At 45.1% G+C, this 23095-nt stretch overlaps 1 protein-coding gene across 1 annotated transcript in view; it reads left to right on the forward strand.

Moving 5' to 3' along the window:
• Positions 1–23095, forward strand: part of plcl2 (phospholipase C like 2) — a 258870-nt gene that overhangs the window by 209609 nt on the left and 26166 nt on the right. Inside the window, exon 4 of the mRNA XM_033050889.1 lies at positions 19663–19738. Within this exon, the coding sequence (XP_032906780.1) occupies positions 19663–19738 (76 nt within the window). The remainder of the gene's footprint in view (positions 1–19662; positions 19739–23095) is intronic.

Raw genomic sequence — 23095 nt, forward strand, 5'->3', positions numbered from 1 at the left:
GATAACATTTTACAGAATATCAAATGATATATAGTTGGGAGAGGAAAATATGAGAACTTGGCTGGGATGTTATTTTGGATAAAGTCTCACGATGCAGTGGAAATGGAAGATAGCTGTGGTTAATTCAAGTGGAGTGTCAGCGTAGGGCAGCAGAATAAGCAGCTAACAGCTGGGCAGCTGAAGGAGTCCTGAAGTAGGGAGAAGGAGGCAGCAGAGCCAGAGGCTTTTCATTTCAAATATATAATATAATAGCAGTCAGCGATAACACTATATCTTTAAAAAATATGCAGAGACCAGCTGCACGATATTTCACAAAAAAAACATACAGTCAACAAATAATTAATTTTTCAATGCTCATAAGAGGAGAATTTGTGGTGGGGGTTGGGAAATAGTAAAGAGTATCAGAGTGAGAAGCCGAAGCAACTGAAGGCAAGCCAGAAAGCAAGTAGAAGAGACATTGCACAATGGACTAATGTCAAGTAAAGGACAGTTTAATAGATGTATGTGTTGGATATCAGCATTGGGGCAGGTGAATTATAATTATAATAGGCTCTTGTGAACATCAAGAGCTTCAGAACAAAAGTACCTTCTTACGAATTAACAACTTTCACCTGTGCTTTTATCATGTCTGACAATGCCGTTATGCTAAATAATTATGACATTTACTTACACCAATATACCACACTATTTTGCTTCTGAAAAAAAGGTGTGAAATGTTTTTCACACATAAATACATGTTTTATCTGTCAGTTGGCTTTCTCAGATGTTTATCCATCTTTACTGTGTGTCTCGTGCGGCATTTACTTCTTAATCTGAAGGATATGCAAAATGTTGATTCAACATTATTGATTTGGGACTTCCCTTCAAAAGTTGATTCCATATCCACCTCAGGAATAAATGTATCACCACAGGTTTCTACAACATTAAAATTAACCTCCCTCTGAAAATATTGGCACTTCTGGCATGTCTTCCAATTTATACAAAATATTATTTGAGAACGGCAGTTGTCTACATCTTCTGAAGGAAGTCCTGAAGTCTTGTACTATTACACTACTAACTCACTTACGAGTGTCACACTTGTCTGCATAGCTCCTCTTTGCCTTTTTAGAACTAGTGAGATGTGAACCATGATTTTGCTTCTATTTCAACTGATAGCTGTCCATTCTTTTTCCGAGCTGGGCCTTACCAAACTCAAACACATTTATGGCACATGACATAATTTTCAGGAGTAGAATATTGTTTTGAATGATACTTAAATAAACTGGTGTCTCTTTATGAGCTGAAACAACCTTGGATTTTTTTCTCTGAAAAGCTTCCTCTATAGAGACAGCGACACTGTTCTGAAATGATAGGTGGTGTAGGGGAATTAATGACGATTCCTCCTAATTCAGTGAATTTCATGATGTCACACTTTCCTACATCAAATTCCATTTGTCAAATTCCTGACCGCTCACCCAACCTGTTCAATCGCCGAGTGCAAACATACTCTTAGCAACAACACTCCCTTATGACGTATTTTCCTGTAATTAGCAAATTTTCCCCTGATAATCAAAACAAGAAGACAGCAAACTGACAACCAACAGCCCCCTTCTCTAGATCATTAATTTAAATCATAAATAATTGAGGACCAAGAAGAAATACTTTATCCATTTCACCACTAACTTCCATCTGGCACTCAAATTCACCTGGATCATTGCCGACATCTCCCTGCCGTTTCTTAACCTTACTATCTCCATCGCAGGTAACAGACTACTGACCAACATCTACTACAAACCCACTGACTCCCATGGCTATCTGGACTACACTTCTTCCCACCCTGCTTCCTGACTCTATCCCCTACTCCCAATTCCTCAGTCTACGCCGGATCTGCACCCAGGATGAGGTGTTCCAAACCAGGGCATCGGAGATGTCCTCATTCTTTAGGGAACGGGGGTTCCCCTCTTCAACTATAGATGAGGCTCTCACCAGAGTCTCTTCTATATCGTGTAACTCTGCTCTCACTCCCCAACCCCCCACTCGTAACAAGGACAGAGTTCCCCTTGTCCTCAACATCCACCCTACCAGCCGTCACATACAACAAATAATCCTCCGACATTTTCACCACCTCCAACGGGATCCCACCACTGACCACATCTTCCCATTTCCTTCCCTTTCAGCTTTCCGCAGAGACCGCTCCCTCCGTAACTCCCTGGTCAATTTGTCCCTTCCCACCCAAACCACCCCCTCCCCTGGTACTTTCCCTTGCAACCGCAGGAAATGCTACACTTGTCGATTTACCTCACCGGTCGACACCATCTAAGGACCCAAGCAGTCTTTCCAGGTGAGGCAGAAGTTCACCTGCACCTCCTCCAACCTCATCTATTGCACCTGCTGCTCTAGGTGTCAACTGCTCTACATCGGTGAGACCAAGCGCAGGCTTGGCGATCGCTTCGCCCAACACCTCCGCACAGTTCGCATTAACCAACCTAATCTCGCGGTGGCTCAGCACTTCAACTCCCACTCCCATTCCAAATCCGATCCTTCTGTCCTGGGCCTCCTCCATGGCCAGAGTGAGTCCGACCGCAAATTGGAGGAGCAGCACCTCATATTTCGCTTGGGTAGTTTACACCCCAGCGGTATGAACATTGACTTCTCCAATTTCAGGTAGTCCTTGCTTTCTCCCTCCTTCCCCTCCTCTTTCCAGCTCTCCCACTGTCTCCGCCTCTTCCCGCTCCCCCCACACCCACATCAGTCTGAAGAAGGGACTCGACCCGAAACGTCACCCATTCCTTCACTCCATAGATGCTGCCTCACCCGCTGAGTTTCTCCAGCATTTTCGTCTACCTTCGATTTTTCCAGCATCTGCAGTTCTTTCTTAAACAAGAAGAATACTTGGGCACTCTAGTATTCTCTTCCAGTCTGAAAAAGACCAACTCTCACTATTTTATGCATAAACCAATCTTCAGTCCAAGCTAGAAATCTTCCCCATATACCATGAATTCTTATCTTCTGCACCAGCATTTTCTGGGGCACCTTGTCAAATACCTTTCTGAAGATACACTGAAATGGTGGGAGAGCAGTCTGAATTTGTGAGGTTGATTACATCATTTCATACAGTGAACTCAACAAGCTGGCCAGAAGTCTTTCCCATTGCCCCCAGTAACTGCATATACACAGTCATACAGTCTCTCCTGCTCACTGTTTCTGCAGCTCCCTCACCTGCAAGGTTAGTGATTAGCTCTTGCCTGGAGATGTTTTTCAACACCACTATTCATTCTCTGATTCTTTATGCCAATTTGTATCCTCCACTATCTTAAATTGAGGTGGAGTAAACTGGTCTTCCATCTTCCATATCAGAGTAGAGGAATCGAGATCCAGAGGACATAGGTTTAAGGTGTGGGGGAAAATATTTAATAGGAACCTGAGGGTTAACTTTTTACACAATACGTGGTGGGTATATGGAATGAGCTGCCGGAGGAGGTAGTTGAGGTAAGGTATTATCATAATATTTAAGAGACATTTGGACAGGTACATGGATAGGATAGACCTCGATGGTTATGGACCAAGCGCGGGCAAGTGGGAATAGTGTAAATGAGACATGTTGGTTGGCGAAGGGACTATTTCCACTCTTTATGACTATGCTGATGGTTATCGAGGAGGAAAGGTTGCTGCCAATTTGTACAGATTGTGGTCTGTTGATGAGGAAGTAGAGGATCGAGCAACGCTCTGCGGCTGCAGGGAGTGGAGGGGGGGGGGGGGGGTAGTTTCTTCAAACTGACATTTAATCAGAGCCATTGCTGTTACTATCCTCATTGCAAGTTGTATATATGGTGGCAATTAGTGGTATTTGGCACTGGATAGGATAGCAAAATGGAACATATGATGAGTGGAGGATATGAGAGTATCAGAAATTATAGGTAGGAAAAAGGTTTATGTGGTAGATGGGCTAAAGATAGTCAAAGTAGGTTCTGTTTCAAAATCTGGAACTAGATTTTTGTGGAAGAACAAGAGACTGCAAATGTTGAATTTTGGAAATGTTGAACTCCTCAGCGAGTTGAGCAACATCTGGAGGGAAAGGATTTATCGAGTACAAGAAACTCCTGCAATCCCTACCCTACCCGAGTCGTCATACTAGTTCCACTGTTTACATCCTTGTATCCCTCTCGGTAGCACATCTTCCCCAGACAACAGTAGGCCATCATGGACTCCACCCTTCCTGAGGTCATCTGTTACTGGCCCTGATTTGTCCTGGCCTTTTCTCGCCTCTCTAGTCCCCCCTCCTCCCCCCCTCTTTCTTTCATGCTGAAGAAGGGTTACGATCCGAAACGTCACCTATTCCTTTTCCACAGAGATGCTGCCTGACCCGCTGAGTTTCTCCACCATTTTGGGTCTATCCCTGCATACGTTGAGCAGGAGGAGTTGACAATGGAGTCAAGGGGGCAGCAGTCCCTTCGGATGGGATAGGGTGGGAAGATGTGTCCAGTGGTGGGAACCCGTTGCAATACATGTGTATCTTTGCCTCACTTTGCTTTTCCTTGACTCCTACCACCCACCTGCTTCTGCCTCCTGACTCCACTCCTCCCTCTCCCTCAACCAGTTCCTTCTCTATCATGCTTCACCCCTCCTCGAGGTGTATGCCGGAGCAAAGCCCGATCTGGTTCAAAAGGTCATATCACACAAGGCCAGATGGCTGAACTCGAGGAAATCTTGGTCTGGACATATTTCATATTTAATCCAGGATGCACTGAGGCAAAACACACAAGATCCATGAACAGATAGAAGGCATTTCAATTAATTTCAAAAGCAGGTTGTGAAATTAGAAGGGAATTAATGCAGGCTTTAGGACCAACAGCTTACAGAGAATGATGACATACCACATCAGTTTACAGTCAGATGTCGGCTGGTAAGAAGTGCAATCTGATGTGCACAAGGAGGAATGAAAATATTAAATGGGGCTTGAAAGTGGGAAATAAAATTTGAAGTTACATGACATAACCGGATGGATGGCTAAAAGAGAAGTGAGAAAACATCAAAACAAAGCAAGTGTACACAGGCAAGAGATGTGCATACGAATATCTAAGTTGTGTTTGAAAAATTAGGTTACAGTTAGTTGGTTGTTTACCATTGAGTTATGTGGAATTCAGGAGCTAATAGCTCTAAGCAGTGACAGGATGCCTGAATTTACTGTCTGACAGGAAAGTGTTGGCAGAAGATATTTATATTATAAATGTTGACATTAAAAGCATGACTCAAAAGCTGTGGCACAAGAAATTAGATTAATTCAGATAGAGCATTTCTGTCAGAAGGTAGACAAAAATGCTGGAGAAACTCAGCAGGTGAGGCAGCATCTATGGAGCAAAGGAATAGGTGACGTTTCGGGTCGGGACCCATCTTCAGACTGATGTGGGGTGGGGGGGGGGGGAAGAAGAAAGGAAGAGGCGGAGACAGTGGGTTGTGGGAGAGCTGGGATGGGAAGAGGAAGGAGGAAGAAAGCAAGGACTACCTGAAATTGGAGAAGTCAATGTTCATACCGCTGGGGTGTAAACTACCCAAGCGAAATATGAGGTGCTGCTCCTCCAATTTGTGGTGGAACTCACTCTGGCCATGGAGGAGGTCCAGGACAGAAAGGTCGGAGTCGGAATGCGAGGGGGAGTTGAAGTGCTGAGACACCAGAAAATCAGGTTGTTTATTGCGAACTGAGCGGAGGTGTTGGGCAAAGCGATCGCCAAGCCTGCGCTTGGTCTCACCGATGTAGAGCAGTTGACACCTAGAGCAGCGGATGCAATAGATGAGGTTGGAGGAGGTGCAGATGAACCTCTGCCTCACCTGGAAAGACTGCTTGGGTCCTTGGATGGAGTCAAGGGGTGAGGTAAAGCGACAAGTGTAACATTACCTGCAGTTGCAAGGGAAAGTGCCAGGGTTTGAGTGGGAAGGGACGAATTGACCAGGGAGGGAGCGGTCTCTGCGGAAAGCCGAAAGGGGAGGAGATGGGAAGATGTGGCCAGTGGTGGGATCCCGTTGGAGGTGGCGAAAATGTTGGAGGATTATCTGTTGTATGTGACGGCTGGTAGGGTGGAAGGTGAGGACAAGGGGGACTCTGCCCTTGTTACAAGTGGGGGGATGGGGAGTGAGAGCAGAGTTACGGGGTATAGAAGAGACACTGGTGAGACCCTCATCTATAGTCGAAGAGGGGAACCCCCGTTCCCTACAGAAGAAGGACATCTCCGATGCCCTGGTGTGGAACACCTCATCCTGGGTGCAGATGCGGCGTAGACGGAGGAATTGGGAGTAGGGGATAGAGTCCTTACAGGAAGCAGGGTGGGAAGAAGTGTATCCCAGATAGCCATGGGAGTCAGTGGGTTTGTAGTGGATGTCGGTCAGTAGTCTGTTGCCTGCGATGGAGATAGTGAGGTCTAGAAACAGTAGGGAGATGTCGGAAATGGTCGAGGTAGATTTGAGTGCCGGATGGAAGTTAGTGATGAAATGGATGAAGTCAGTGAGTTCTGCATGGGTGCAGGAGGTAGCACCATTGCAGTCGTCAATGTAGTGGAGGTAGAGTTCTGTCAGAAGGATCATTTGTTCTGGTAGACAAATTAATAGTTCTCTAAGCAACAAGTCCTTTTCGGAGCTCCCGCAACGGCAACTTCCCCCGCTGGAATCGCGGGATTTAAAGGACTCGGAGCGGGGCCTAACATCGCCCGGCGCGGCCTAACGGCCGCGGGACTTACCATCGCCCGCCAGGGGCTTTAACATCGGGAACCCCAGTTCAGAGATATAGCCTCAACTGCTGGTCCGCGGGAGAAGAACAAAGGGAAGAGATAAGACTTTTGCCTTCCATCACAGTGAGGTGTTGGAGGTTCACTGTGATGGATGTCTGTGTAAACTGTGTTAAGTGTGGGTCTTGTTTTTTTTTGTAATTGTTAAGACTGTACAAAATGCAATTTCGTTCAATCCAAGCTGTTTGAATGACAATAAAAGGCATTCTATTCTATGCATTCTATTCTATAAGCAAAAAGTATGTTGTGGACTCCTAAATATATATATTTTAAAAAAATCAAAATATACCTAATTATAAGAAATGCTATATAAAATGTTGTCTGTCATTCTTCATCTGATTTATTTCATGCAAATTTAAGCTTGATAGATTACTAAGCAAAATATTACCTTCTCCTGACCATAAGCTAGGTTACAGTCCGCTTCCCCTCTACCCACTGCGAACATTGGACTTTGTCCATGGAACTTCTTCTTCTTTTGTGTGGCGTGCACAGTGTAAAGTTGTTGGACAACTTGTTCTATTTGATCTTCCGTTTGTGTACGTCGAGTTGATTGCATTAGTCGAAACAGGGCGGACCACGTGAAGGTTGCAATCTTCCACCCCGTCCATGGAACTGATGCGCCGCAATGCTGAGAATTATATTCTGCACTCTGCATATTCCTCATTGCTCTGCCTATTGTACATGAATGTGACTTCATTGCATAATATTATCTGATGTGATTGGATCTTGTCTTGATTGCAAAACGAGGTTTTTCACTGTACCTCGATACACATGACCATATGGAACCTAAAAGTAAACCTAAAAGAGGCCATTGTTGACCATTAAGAGACCATCAGAATTATGATCACAGAATTGTGTGGCACAGAGGCCATTCATTCCATTGAGCCCATGTTGGGACATATACTTATCCCATTCCCCTCATATTTATCTTTTATTTCTGATTCCTGTCTGTTTCAAATATTTCAATTTTCTTTTGAGAACATTCAAATCATCAATGCTGTTACCTAACAATGTTTCCCCACTGCCTCAGCTTCATTTGCTTTAGATTTTTCATCCTTCAGCCATAATAACTTTAAATATCTCTGTAAAAGTTCTTGCTTTTTCATAGGAGAACAATCATTCATTTTGCTCTGTGCACGTAGCTGTAACTCCTCCCTACAAGGGATTATTCTTGTAAAAAAACAATGTTTGTGTGTCCTTTTCAAATGTAATGCCTAGAATTGAATGCAATACCCAAGCTGGAGCCAATATCATTTACATGGGGTTAGCATAACTTAGGTTTTGTACATTATGTCCCTCCTCTCTCCACCCTCAAAGCAACCCCACCCTTCCTGCCACCACCCGTCTCTCTATATACATATATCCAGTTTTCAAATTGTATAATGTGGCATATATCCACCTTCCCCACATTCCTAACAAATGTTGCTTTTCATACTTTGTTGTTTTCAATTTCACCTGCCATGTGTCTGCACATTGAATAACTTCTCTTCTCTCCCTGCCGATCATCAGTTCCCTCTAGTTCTACATTATCCCACTTTCTCATCCACTTCTTACACCCTAGAGGCAATTTCCCCTAGGGGCAATTTACAGAGGCCAATTAACGTATAAACCGGCACGTCTGAGATATGGGTGGAAACCGGAGCACCCGGAGGAAACCCATATGGCCACAGGGAGAACGTGCAAATAACTATACAAGTAGCAGCTGAGATATTTCAAAATAACCAAAACAAAATTCAACATGAAAAGTCTGATGATCTTGCATATAAGTATGTAACATACATAAATGTGTGGAAATGTTAACTGGACAACATTAGCATGAGAATATGAGCAATGGATGCACCAGTCACTTTTGTTCTGACACATTTAGTAAAGTAGCAGTCTTCCTGCTCCACCCTCTCAACATATTTTAAAGGCTACTCCAATAATACAGGGTTTCAAGTATAAAACTAGGGAAGTAATGTTAAATGGATATATAAATCACAGAAGATTGCATACAGTTCCGGTCACGATATTTGGAAAGAATGTCCAAGTGAGATGACAAAGGAATTTAGAATGGCAGCTGGAAGAAAGGATTTCAGCAACAGATTAAGCTGGAGAAGGTCATGGAAAGAGGAGGATTAGATGATTCAAAAGAGGACATGGATTCAAAGTGAAGGCCATAAGAAAGTGTGGAGTGTTGGAACTGTGGGCTGTAGGGTGTTCTATGTTTTTTGTGAAACGTGGCTGTGATTTGGAACTCGCTGCCTGTAAGGTTGGCACAAATAGTCAATCAAAGTCCTAAAGGGAATTAGATAGATACTTGAGGGGAAATACTTGCAGGGCTAGACCTACCCACCTCATGGCCTCACCGGGGCCTACTCACCTCGCCGCCGCACCGGGACCTACCCACCTCACAGCCGCACCGGGGCCTACTCACCTCGCCGCCTCACTGGGCCCGCCGAACATCGCCGCTGCACCGGGGCCTACTCACCTCGCCGCCTCACTGGGGCCTACTCACCTCGCCACCTCACTGGGCCCGCCGAACATCGCCGCCGCGCTGGGCCCGCCGAACATCGCCGCTGCACCGGGGCCAACTCACCTCGCCGCCTCACTGGGGCCTACTCACCTCGCCACCTCACTGGGCCCGCCGAACATCGCCGCCGCGCTGGGCCCGCCGAACATCGCCGCTGCACCGGGGCCAACTCACCTCGCCGCCTCACTGGGGCCTACTCACCTCACCTCGCCGCCTCACTGGGCCCGCTGAACATCGCCGCCGCGCTGGGCCCACTGAACCTCACTGCCGCACCGGGCCCGCCGAACCTCGCTGCCGCACAGGGGCCCGCCGAACCTTGCCGCCGAACCAGGCCCCCCAAACTTCGCCGCCCCACCAGGCCCGCCGAACCTCGCCGCCCCACCGACCATCCGCCCACCGGGACCTCCCACTCTTTGCCCGCTGACCCAGACACCACTCCCCGCGGTCTTCCACCATCGATTCCACCGACCCTCGCCACTCCACTGCCCTCCAGCAACCCGCAACCGTCGCCTTACCTGCAGCCTGGACTCAGCACCAGGCCTGAAGCTTCCACGTTGCAGACTACAACTCCCCTGGGTTTGACTGCGCTGGGTCCTAGTGCCAGTCCCCCCCAACCCTGGTAACATCAGTGGCTGTTCCACTGGGTCTTCCCCATCACCCTCAAACTATGTGACCCCAGCTCTTCCCCACCCACACTACAGTCCTCATACCCCCATCCACCCTGACCACCCACCACCCCCCCACCAGACATCGCCTCAGCCTCAGTCCACTCACCTGCCTTCCTCCGGCCCCAATCCCCATCCTTGCCGTGTGTTCACAATCCCCCCTGACCTCCCCCTCTTAGATACCGAACGGTCTGTCCTCAGCAGAGGCCTCACCTTTGTCCCCCTCCGTCCCCACCTCAATGAGTTCCGCGCCCGCCACGATTTTGAGCTCTTTTCCGTCACCTCCGCCTCACAGCGTTCTTCCATGGGAAGGAGTCCTCGCCCCCCATTGATGATCCCTTTTCCCATCTCCAATGGACCCCCTCCTCTCGAGCCCCCCGCAATTACCGCTACAGGCGGCCTGATGCTCAAGCCCTCTCGCCGGGATGATGGAACTCCGACGTCGGAACTGAAGAACATCCTCAGCGGCTTGGACCTCCGAATCGGCCACTTCCTACCGGAGACTGCTGAGCTGGGCGGAGATTCACGCTGGCGGCCCTCGGCAAAGGGATCCCAGGGCTCCGCGATGTTGAAATCAGCGCGGCACGAGGCTGGGAGCGCCGCAAACCACAGCTCTGATGTTGAAGCAGCAGGCCCAACACTCTAGAGCTTCAAACGGCGATCCAGATAAGGCATCGCCCGCTCCGCGGTGAATCCAATATGTATTTTAAAACCAACTGTTTAATGACAACATACAGTAAGATCTAAAAATGTCACACTGTCACTGCCGGGTGGTCATGGTCCTCTAGTCTTGGGGGTGGGGGATTGGGGGGGGCCTCACAAGTGAAATAGCCTACGGCCTCTCTTCATCTAAATCCAGCCCTGAGAACCATTCATGTCTGTTGAAGCCAGGCAGAGGAAAACCTCAATTCGAAAGGCTGTATTCAAATCAACGTGGACCTTAACTAGAATCTGTTTTTGCATGCATTTGCACAGCATGTTCACTTTTCTCAAATTTGACATTAAGCTGAAGCAGGATTCATAAAATGCATGTCACGCACCTATTAAGTCAAATGAGAAAAAAGAAATATTCTTACAAATGCATCATAAATAGATGATCCTCTGTCTTTTAAGTGGCTGATTGCAGCAAACCCACTCCAGCATGGTACTCTCGATGGTAGCTGTTAAATGTACAAAGTAAAGGTCATCAATGGCCTCTGTATTGAAGAGAGTAATTTCTCATTTATATTCACTATATTTTTTTGTCAAATTCACACTGTTAATACTCAATATCTTAAAAAAAACATTTATAAGTAAGCTTAATTTCCTGTTTATTTTTGTTTAATTAGTTACTTATGGCTTCATTACGAAACTAACTGCGTTAAGTTACTGAGGGAATTAGATTGCCAGTAGAAATGAATTATCTTGGGTTAACAACTAATCTTTCAGTTCATCTAAAATGTTATAATTTTGTGTATAAATTGTTGTTTGCACCATTAAGTGTTAAATATTTGTGAAACAACAATATTTAAGAATTGAATATTTATTTTGTTGTCTTTACATCCAATGGGGAGAGCTTCAACTGGGGCAAAAAATGTTTACATTACTGGTGTTGGCAGTAGCTCAGTAAATTTATCCAATTAACAGATAAACTCCCACAACAGGATGGCTAATCCTTGCCTTATGCTGAATCCCCATTACCCATTTTAAGCAAGATCATTATTTGACCTCGCAATCCTAAAAAATATTCGTCATTTGTAATATTAATGGTCATTAATATCAAAACTTACCCTCTAGTAACTTCTTACAGCACAGTTCCTGTTGTATTTAGACTGGCACATAATTAAATCTGCTACTAGTAAAAATATTAATTGATTTCTTAAAACATAGCAAGGAAAATAACAGATCTGAGCAGATTTTGTTAATTGATCACTCATCATTGAACTTTTTCCCTCTGTCGAGTATGTTATAGAAAAGACATTTGTAGGTTATTTTAGAAACATAAAATATGTGCAAGAATGGTAGACTCAAATAAAGAAAAAGCAAAACTTATAATCATTTGGTTACATAACCTTATGACATTTCATGTTGCTGTACAGCCAATAATTATTTTGGTTCAGTAGTACTCCAGTGCTCAATAACATTTCATTATTCTGAAGATAAATGCTGGTTGTTATTGTATTAAAAACACTCTCTTCTAAAAACAGCACTGATCATCAATATATGATCACCGGATCATATATTTTAGTAACAGAAAATACTGTAAATACTCATGAGGTTAGGCCTCATCTGTGAAGGAAACATCTTTTTGCCAAATGATGGCTTCACATTTTGTTTGTTTTTTACTTCAAATTTGCCACTTCTGCATTGGTCTGTTTTCAGTTTATATTTAGTGATGTTAATTAAAGGCTATTTATCAGCCAGGACACCAGGAATTCCCCTGTCATTCTCTGAAATAGTAGTTTGGGATTTAATCCCACTCCATGAACAAACAGAACCTTAAGGGCCTGTCCCACGGGCATGCGACATGCATGCGGCAAGCGCGACCTGAAGGGCCGGTCCCACCAGCATGCGGCAAGTGCGACCTAACGTGGTCGCTTGAGCCGTACAGCCTCGCGGGGCCGGTCCCACTTCGATCGCCGGAGCCATATGGAGTTCTGCGGAGCTGGTCCCGATATCGCGCGGGGCTCCGAAAAACTGACTGTGTTTAAAAATTCCGCGCGGCAACGGCCTGCCGGACCGCAGCCACCTCGACGCCGTGTCACTCACTCTACCTCCGCGCGGCTCCCGCTTCTGGTTTGGTCGCGCTTGCCGCATGCCGTACAGCTCAAGCGACCACGTTAGGTCGCGCTTGCCGCATGCAGGCGCATGCTGGTGGGACCGGCCCTTTAGGTCGCGCTTGCCACATGCAGGTCACATGCCCGTGGGACAGGCCCTTTAGTTTAACATCATGAACAATGGCGCATCTGTGCTTTCTTGGTATGAGCTTGGTTATTTTTGCATATAGTGGTCTGTCCTATCACACTTTGTGTGGCATCTGGTATTCCTTTTGGGCATGCAGTTCATTGCACATCCAAATCAAGAGAAAATCATGTCACCGAATAACCCTTAATGTTCAGTATCTTTCCGGTGGTTTCCCATGGTGACTGAAATGTAGATAGAGGATTAAAACTGTAATACATTGAAATGCATTGGCCTGCATGACACCACTTTGCCAAATGCCCTCTGACAAGATATAATAAAATGTGCTCAGCATTAGTGATCTCCTTCATGCGTCAGTGGATAACAAACTCCGAGAAGTTGCTGATTTTTTCAGTCACTGTTCAGAAGCAACATGATGGTAACAGTCATGTCCACTAGGCCTCCATGTTATGGCTATGGCAGAAGCAGATGTCAGACTTCAGAGGCAATGTCTCATGCACTTTTTCACGCCAAGGTTCAGGGAGGAATGCTGCTCCGTAGACACCTGAAAGTTTACAGCCACCCGCCAAGAATCCTGTCACTGTTCAACCTCCCTCCTTGAACAGATTCTCCTGCTCCGCCTGTTCTCTGCTTGTTCTCCAAGACACACCACACTCTGTCCATATTGCAAAGCTTCAGCCCATGGTAATGTGCAGTCTGTAAATTTTACAAACTTCAAAGAATTTATTAGTTGTTTGAAATTAAAACAATTACATGTCCCTTTTTAAATTGAGGTAGCCCTTGGTAAAAGATTGCACCAATTATTAAAATACTTGGATGAAGCCTATATTTAGTTTAGAGATACAGCGTGGAAACAGACCCTGTCCATCGAGTCCACATCAATCATCGGACACTAGTACTGCATTATCGCACTAGAGGTAATTTACATAAGGCAATGAACCGACAAATCTGCACGTCTTTGGAATGTGGGTGAAAGCCGGAGTACCCGGAGAAAATCCCCACAGTCACAGGGAGAATGTTCAAACTCTGCACAGACAACGCCCGGAGTCAGGATTGAACCCAAATATAACAGAATAACAACAACTAATACCAAATAAAATACCGACTTTGAATAGAAATGGGAAAGGAACATGATTGGAATATTGGCATTTCTGAGATTGGTTGAAACCTGCAAGAGATTCATTCAGACGTAGGTCAGAACAACATGATGTGTAGCAGATATATACTATTAATCGATTTAAACTCTTTACTGTTGCAGAACCCATAAACAGAATTAGATACACCATACTTAAATACATTCATCAAATTTAGATACAATAGATGGTGCTAAAGGAATGATAAAGAGTGCAGAATATACGTAGTTCTCAGCTTTGTAGCGTATCAGTTCCATAGAGAAATCCAATGTTCACAACGGAATAGAAGTGAATCAGACAGCTTATGGAAGGACAGTTTTGGTCTCCTAATCTGAGGAAAGACATTCTTGCCATAGAGGGAGTACAGAGAAGGTTCACCAGACTGATTCCTGGGATGGCAGGACTTTCATATGAAGAAAGACTGAATAGACTCGCCTTGTACTCGCTAGAATTTAGAAGATTGAGGGGGGATCTTATAGAAACTTACAAAATTCTTAAGGGGTTGGACAGGGTAGATGCAGGAAGGTTATTCCCGATGTTGGGGAAGTCCAGAACAAGGAGTCACAGTTTAAGGATGAGGGAAGTCTTTTAGGACTGAGATGAGAAAATCATTTTTTACACAGAGAGTGGTGAATCTGTGGAATTCTCTGCCACAGAAGGTAGTTGAGGCCAGTTCATTGGCTATATTTAAGAGGGAGTTAGATGTGGCCCTTGTGGCTAAAGGGATCAGGGGGTATGAAGAGAAGGCAGGTATGGGATACTGAGTTGGATGATCAGCCATGATCATATTGAATGGCGGTGCAAGCTCAAAAGACCGAATGGCCTACTCCTGCACCTATTTTCTATATTTCTATGTTTCTATGACCGTTCAGAAGCTTGATAACAGAGGGGAAGATGTTCCCAGTCTAGTGGTGGGCACTTTCAAGCTTCTGTACCTTCTTCTGGACAGAAGCAGGGAAAAGTAGGAATGTCCGGGGTGAGACAAGTCTGTGATTATGTTGGCTGTTTTTTCGAGGCAGTGTGAAAAGTGAATGGATTCAATAATGGTAAGTCTGGTCTGTGTGATGGGCTGCGCTACATTTACAACTCTTCTTTTTCATGCAGTCTTGGACTGAGCTGTGCCCAAACCAAGCTGTGATGCAACCCAACAGTATGTTTTCTGTGATACATCTGTAGAAGTTTGTAAGAATCACTGGAGATGTGCCAAATTTCCTATGTCTCCTGAGGAGGCGTTTGTGTGCCTTCATAGTTGTCACTTCGGTGTGGATGGTCCACAACAGATCATTTTTTAATGTTAATGTCAAGGAATGGCTCTCAGCCATTTTCACTTGTACATCATTGATTTTGATTTGGGCATGTACTCCACCATGCTTCCAGAATTGATAACCAGCTTACTATCATGCTGACATTCAAGGAGAGATTATTGGCCTGACACCATGTTACTCAGTTCTCTATATCTTTCTCTGGTGTCATCTGCAAACTTGTAGGTAGAGTTAGAACAGAATTTGACCATAGAGTTGTGAGTGTATATATGAGTATAGTAGGTGTCTGAAGATGCATTCTTCCAGAGCACCATTGTTGATAATTGTTATAGGAGGTTTAGTCACCTATCCTCATTGATTGTGGTCTGTGGATCAGAAAGTCAAGGATACAGTGGCAGAGGAGGGGTCCAAGAGTTTGGAGATGTTTTGATAGGATTATGATGTGAGTGGCGGAGCTATAATCGATAAATAGGAGTCTGATGTAGGAGTCCTTGTCACATAGGTGTTCCAGAGATCAATTTAGCATCAGGGAGATGCGTCTGCTATGGACCTTTTGCGACGGTAAGCAAACTGCGGTAAATCAAGGTTGGCTGGGAGGCTGGAGTTAATGTGCGCCAACACCAGTCTCGTGAAGCACTTACTTCATGATGGTGGATGGTAGTCATTAAGGCACGCTACCTTACTTTTCTTTTGCACTGGAATCATAGTGGTCATTTTGAGGCAGGTGGGGAACTCAGAATGGAGCAGTGAGGTCAAAGATGTCTGTGAATACCTCTCCCAGCTGACCCACGCAAGTCCTAAGGACGTGGCCAATGACTCCATCTGGACCAGTTGCTTTCAATGGTTTCACTCTCAGAAGGACGATCTTACGATTCTGCCACAGTAACCATAGGTACAGGCGCACCCGAGGCTGGTGTAGTGAGTGGCATTATATTCAAAGCGGGCATTAGACTGTATTGTTAATCAGGGGAGGACCCATTGCCACCAACGATTCTGCCGCTTTTGCATTGTAGCCCGTTATAGCATAGAAACATAGAAAATAGGTGCAGGAGTAGGCCATTCGGCCCTTCGAGCCTGCACCGCCATTCAATATGATCATGGCTGATCATCCAACTCAGTATCCTGTACCTGCCTTCTCTCCATACCCCCTGATCCCTTTAGCCACAAGGGCCACATCTAACTCCCTCTTAAATATTGCCAATGAACTGGCCTCAACTACCTTCTGTACCAGAGAATTCCAGAGATTCACCACTCTTTGTGTGAAAAATGTTTTTCTCATCTCGGTCCTAAAGGATTTCCCCTTTATCCTTAAACTGTGACCCCTTGTCCTGGACTTCCCCAACATCGGGAACAATCTTCCTGCATCTAGCCTGTCCAACCCCTTAAGAATTTTGTAAGTTTCTATAAGATCCCCCCTCAATCTTCTAAATTCTAGCGAAAAAGAGCATGCAGGCCTTGCCACAATCTATGGATGACGTGTCATTGTTACTGCAGGATTTCATCACCACTGATCACGGCTCTTGCTGGCTTCCCACCCCATTGCTGTAATATTAGATTAAACATCTGGTGCCATTGTGTAATATGCTGACATAGCAAATTGGGTGCTGCAGCTGAAAGAGGAAGAAGGGAGGAACAAGTAGTGACTGGAGGAGGAGCGAGAGAAGAAAGGAGAGAGAGAGAGAGAGAGAGAGAGAGAGAGCGAAATGAGTATAGAAGTTGGGATGTAATGTTAAAATTGTACAAGGCATTGGTGAGGCCAATTCTGGAGTATGGTGTACAATTTTGGTCGCCTAATTATAGGAAGGATGTCAACAAAATAGAGAGAGTACAGAGGAGATTTACTAGAATGTTGCCTGGGTTTCAGCAACTAAGTTACAGAGAAAGGTTGAACAAGTTAGGGCTTTATTCTTTGGAGCGCAGAAGGTTAAGGGGGAACTTGATAGAGGTTTTTAAAATGATGAGAGGGATAGACAGAGTTGACGTGGAAAAGCTTTTCCCACTGAGAGTAGGGAAGATTCAAACAAGGGGACATGACTTGAGAATTAAGGGACTGAAGTTTAGGGGTAACATGAGGGGGAACTTCTTTACTCAGAGAGTGGTAGCTGTGTGGAATGAGCTTCCAGTGAAGGTGGTGGAGGCAGGTTCGTTTTTATCATTTAAAAATAAATTGGATAGTTATATGGATGGGAAAGGAATGGAGGGTTATGGTCTGAGCGCAGGTATATGGGACTAGGGGAGATTATGTGTTCGGCACGGACTAGAAGGGTCGAGATGGCCTGTTTCCGTGCTGTAATTGTTATATGGTTATATGGAAATGAAACGGGGTTGGTCCATTGGAAGGAACCGGCAGTGTGAACTGGAAGGAAGTGGACAGACTTGCAAATTCCTGATTGGCACAAAACTAAATAACTCTGGAACCACATTTTGCCGGGAGTGGAGTCACGTGGTTCAGAAAAAGATGGTCAGTGGTGAACGCTCTAGCTCACTCCTGACCTTTGAAACAAATTGAAATATGACATATGATGAAATAGGTCAACTGAGCTTGTATTCACTGGAATGTAGAGGGATAAGAGGGGATCTTATAGAAACATATAACATTCTTAAAGGAATTGACAGGCGAGATGCAGGAAACATGTTCCCGATGTTGGGTGAGTCCAGAACCAGGGGTCACAGTTTAAGAGTAAGGAGTAGTCCATTTAGGACTGAGATGAGGACAAACTTCTTCACCCAGATAGTTGTGAATCTGTGGCATTCTCTGCCACAGAAGGCAGTGGAGGCCTATTCACTGGATGTTTTGAAGAGAGAGTTAGATTTAGCTCTTAGGGCTAAAGGAATCAAGGGATATGAGGAAAAAGCAGGAACGGGGTACTGATTTTAGATGATCAGCCATGAAATTGAATTGCGGTGCTGGTTACGAAGGGCCGAATGTCCCGCTCCTGCATCTGTTTTTCTATGTTTCTAGAAAATGAGTCTCAGAGTGACCTCTCTGATCAGTTCTTCCAGGAACCACTGGAAGATTGCTGGTGAGGCAAACATGTCCTTCCCGAAATAAACCTCCCACAAATCACACCTACTTCATTCCCTGCTCACAATCTGTCCGCTATTTGTGAAATATAGTGTCGACATCCATATGTTGTTGTGGCAAGGAGAATTAAAGTGCTTGTTGAAGTTTCATTCTCAAACTGAACTCAAAGGAGACTGTATTGCAAGTAGTGGATACAATATACAAATTAAAAACAAAACAAATAAATTGCTGGTTCATGTCTTTGTGGACCTTGTGTCAATTCTTCCCTTCCTTCCCGTACACCCCCTCCCCGGGCACTTTCCCTTGCAACCGCAAGAGATGCTACACTTGTCGCTTTACCTCCCCCCTCGACTCCATTCAAGGACCCAAACCGTCGTTCCAGGTACGACAGAGGTTTACCTGCATCTCCTCCAACCTCATCTATTGCATCCGTTGCTCTAGATGTCAGCTGATCTACATCGGTGAGACCAAGCGTAGGCTTGGCGATCGTTTCGCCGAACACCTCCGCACGGTCCGCATTAACCAACCTGACCTCCCGATGGCTCAGCACTTCAACGCTCCCTCCTATTCCGTATCCAACCTCTCTGTCTTGGGTCTCCTCCATGGCCAGAGCGAGCACAGCCGGAAATTGGAGGAACAGCACTTCATATTCCGCTTGGGGAGTCTGCACCTGTGGACATGAACATTGAATTCTCCCAATTTTGTTTGCCCTTGCTGTCTCCTCCCCTTCGTATCTTTTCCTCAGCCCTTGGGCTCCTCCTCCTCCTTTTTCCTTTCTTCTCTCCGCACCCCCCACCCCTCATCAGTCTGAAGAAGGGTTTCGGCCCGAAACGTTGCCTATTTCCTTCGCTCCATAGATGCTGCTGCACCCGCTGAGTTTCTCCAGCATTTTTGTGTACCTTCATGTCTTTGTGGAAATGGATAGTGAGGATAGGGGGGGGGGGGGGGGGGGGTGCAATATGCAATGTTGACTTTTCTGCTTTAGTGCAGGAAAATATCTGATGAATGTGTGATGGTGAATGCTGAAAGGAGAAGGCCAGGAAGGGAAGGCTCTAAACCGGAGAAGGAAAGGATGATCCATTGAGTGGTCAAGTCGGTGGTGCATAAGATGAGGGAATTGTCGTGATTCTGTGAAGTTTGAAAAGGGATGAAATCAGCTCTGCATCTGTTGTATTAGTGACCTCTCCTCCTGCCCTTTTCCCATAATCCTAAATATTTTCTCCAGTAAGCTATCATTCGTGGGCAGAAGGCCTTGAGGGCGACAATCAAATCTACAATAAAAATTGCAGGCACATCCTCATCATATCTTACCACACTGTTCTTTTCAGGAAAGAGTGATGTAAAAGTGACCAGTAAATGTGCTGGATGAAAATATTAACACAATTCGTCTTGCCTTTTATGTTTTATAGATGATTCAGACAACCAAAGCTTTACTAGAAAATGGTGATGGGGTATGTGAAAAGATATTGCAGTATCAAAGAGCAGGTATGTGCAAATTCTGAAGCTACTTCGGTAAAATAATTATTTACTACCTGCACAATACCCTTGAATTATCATTGATTCTTTTAGGAATTAATACAGTTACCATAAATAAAGTTTAAATTATTTATTTAGAGTCCTGTAATTTCAGTCCCACCTACTCCATCTGCCCATCATCCTCCGACTCCCCCCACTGGATTCACATCCCTCCCCACTGCTCCCGTCCCTCTCGTATTTACTTCCACTTATCACATTCTTTTCTTATCAGATGCCATGATCTGCAACACTCTGTTATCTCCACTTCTCACCTCCCAGCCTGTTATTATCTCCACCCTTCCCTCCCCTACCTGACTACATCTGACAGACAACCTCTCCTCACCTGGGTTCACCTATCGTTTGCCATCTCTTGCCCCCACCCTTTTCCCTCACCTCTTTATATTGGCTATCTCCCTTCTACACTCTTGGTCCAGAAGAAGGATCTTGATCTGAAAAGGCTCCTGTCCACTTCCCTCCACAGATGATCCCTGACCCGTTGAACTCCTCCAGCAATTTGTTTTTTGCTCCAGATTCTGTCGATTATTGTGCTTGCAAAATTAGCTTCCAATGGCCTGATTTAGTTTTTCTGAAATACCAATAACTGAAATTAAAAATGGTACCCTAATAAATCAAAACCCCTTCCTACCACTTACAATGCTAGACTGAATTACATTGTGCAGAAAACTTGCTCTGGAGAAGATAGTCTAATGACACCAGTTGCTAAAAAATGTCCATCTGCATACTGCAATAAAATCATTATTCGCTCTTGTAAACACCAATGAGTTTAGGCCTAACCTGCTCAACCTTTCCCCACACCTCTTCTTGTAAAGGCTATTGTTCCATTCGCAAAAAAAACAAAGTGCTGGAGGCATTGGAAGTACTGGAGTACTGGAAGTACTGACAACGTTTCATCGACTATCCATTTTCCCCCACTGGCCCACTAAGTTCCGCCAGCATTTTGTTTTTTGCTCTAGATTATCTGCAGTCTCTTTTGTCAACCATTGCATTAGCCCTCCTAATTACATGCCATATCTTCATTGATACTGTTCTTGCCCATTCACTCTCATCCCTTTTTAGGCCCTTTATGCACCCTGATAACCCACCAAAGAAAAACAAGTCCTTCTCCTGTGACAATAACTGGGATTTTATATTCAATTAATTTAATAAAATCAGACTAAAAACCCAGCATCTATAATAATGACCATAAACATGTCAGTTAGTCATTACAGCCGAGGTGGCTCACAAATGTGAATTAAGGAAGGAAGTATGTATCTTCACCCAGGATGATCTGCATCTGACTGCTACACAAACCAAGCTATAGGGTTGTACACTGTTCCAGCAGACCACTCATTGCATCGATCCACTGCATCCAGTCTATCACGTAGACAGTGGCGGACTGGCCAGGGTGTCAGCTTGCCCGATGGCAAGTGGGCCCCCTTTATCAAGTGGGCCCCTGATGAAGTGGGCCCCCTTTGTCTCCTGGCAACCAATATTTTTAGACCTAGTCCGCCACTGCACGTAGATACAATATTCATTTGTCCTCCAACTGGAAAACATCAACAACTTCCCTTTTTATACATTAATGAGCTGCAGCTTGTGTAGCAGCAGGAAGAATATTGCAATATGTTGTGCTTGGCTATATTTCACTGCTTTCGCATAGGTTGCCAGTGTTCACAATTAAGCTAAAATCATGTTGAATTCTGAGGAAAAGCATTTGAGCAGTGGTTCTCATAAAATATCTAAGCCCATCACTGCCTAGCAACACATTAGTTTACTGCATCTATTTTATTTAATGGTTGAATGACTCGAAGCCATCACGTGAAATATCATAGAGCAAAAGTGTAGACCATTTTCCAAATGGGGAGAGGATTCAGAAATTGGAGGTGCTAGGGACTTGGAAGTGCTGATGCAGAATTCCCAAAAGGTTCATTTGAAAGTCGAATCGGTAGTAAGGAAGGCAAATGCAATGCTAGCATTTCTTTCGAGAGGACTAGAATATAAAATCAGGTATGTAATGTTGAGGCTTTATAAGGCACTGGTCAGATGGAATTTGGAGTATTGTGAGAAGTTTTGGGGCCCATATCTGAGGAAGATGTTCTGCTGTTGGAGAGGGTGCAGAGAGGGTTTACGAAAATGATCATGGATATGACTGAGTTAACATATGATTAGAGTTTGACAGCACTGGGCCTGGACTCGCTGGAATTTAGATGGATGAGGGGGGACCTTATTGAACTTATCGAACAGCGAAAGGCCTGGATAGAGTGGATGTGTAGAGCATGTTTCTATTAGTGGGAGAGTCTAGAACCAGAGGGCACAGCCTCAGGAATTTCTTTAGTTAGAGGGTAGTGAGTCTATGGAATTCATTGCCACAAACGGCTGTGGTGGTCAAGTCATTGTGTGCTTTTAAGGTGGAGATGAACATATTCTTGATTAGTACAGGTGTCAAAGGGTATGGAGAAAAGCAGGAGAATGGGGTTGAGAGAGAAAGATAGATCAGTCATTGAATGGCAGAATAGACTTGATGGGCCGACATTCAGAGGGTAGACAAAAAAGCTGGAGAAACTCAGTGGGTGAGGCAGCATCTATGGAGCGAAGGAATAGGCGATGTTTTGGGTCGAGACCCTTCTTCAGACTGATGTCGGGGGGGGGGGCGGGAAAAATAAAGGAAGAGGCGGAGACAGTAGGCTGTGGGAGAGCTGGGAAGGGGAGGGGAAGGAGGGAGAAAGCAAGGACCAACTGAAATTGGAGACATCAATGTTCATACCGCTGGGGTGTAAACTACCCAAGCGAAATATGAGGTGCTGTTCCTCCAATTTGTGGTGGGACTCACTCTGGCCATGGAGGAGGCCCAGGACAGAAAGGTCAGATTTGGAATGGGAGGGGGTGTTGAAGTGCTGAGCCACCGGGAGATCAGGTTGGTTATTGCGAACTGAGCAAAGGTGTTGGGCGAAGCGATCGCCAAGGCTGCGCTTTCTTTGTGTTACTGTTCTTTTTTTTATCTTCTGTTGAAAAAAAATCATCACATAGGAGCAAAGAGGTCCTCCTGCAGTTGTATAGGGCCCTAGTGAGACCACACCTGGAGTATTGTGTGCAGTTTTGGTCTCCAAATTTGAGGAAGGACATTCTTGCTATTGAGGGAGTGCAGCGTAGGTTTACAAGGTTAATTCCCGGGATGGCAGGAATGTCATATGCTGAGAGAATGGAGCGGCTGGGCTTGTATACTCTGGAATTTAGAAGGATGAGGGGATCTTATTGAAACATATAAGATTATTAAGGGTTTGGACACGCTAGAAGCAGGAAACATGTTCCCGATGTTGGGGGAGTCCA

This window comes from Amblyraja radiata, chromosome 2 (genome assembly GCF_010909765.2).
Source record: "Amblyraja radiata isolate CabotCenter1 chromosome 2, sAmbRad1.1.pri, whole genome shotgun sequence".
NCBI lineage: Eukaryota > Metazoa > Chordata > Chondrichthyes > Rajiformes > Rajidae > Amblyraja > Amblyraja radiata.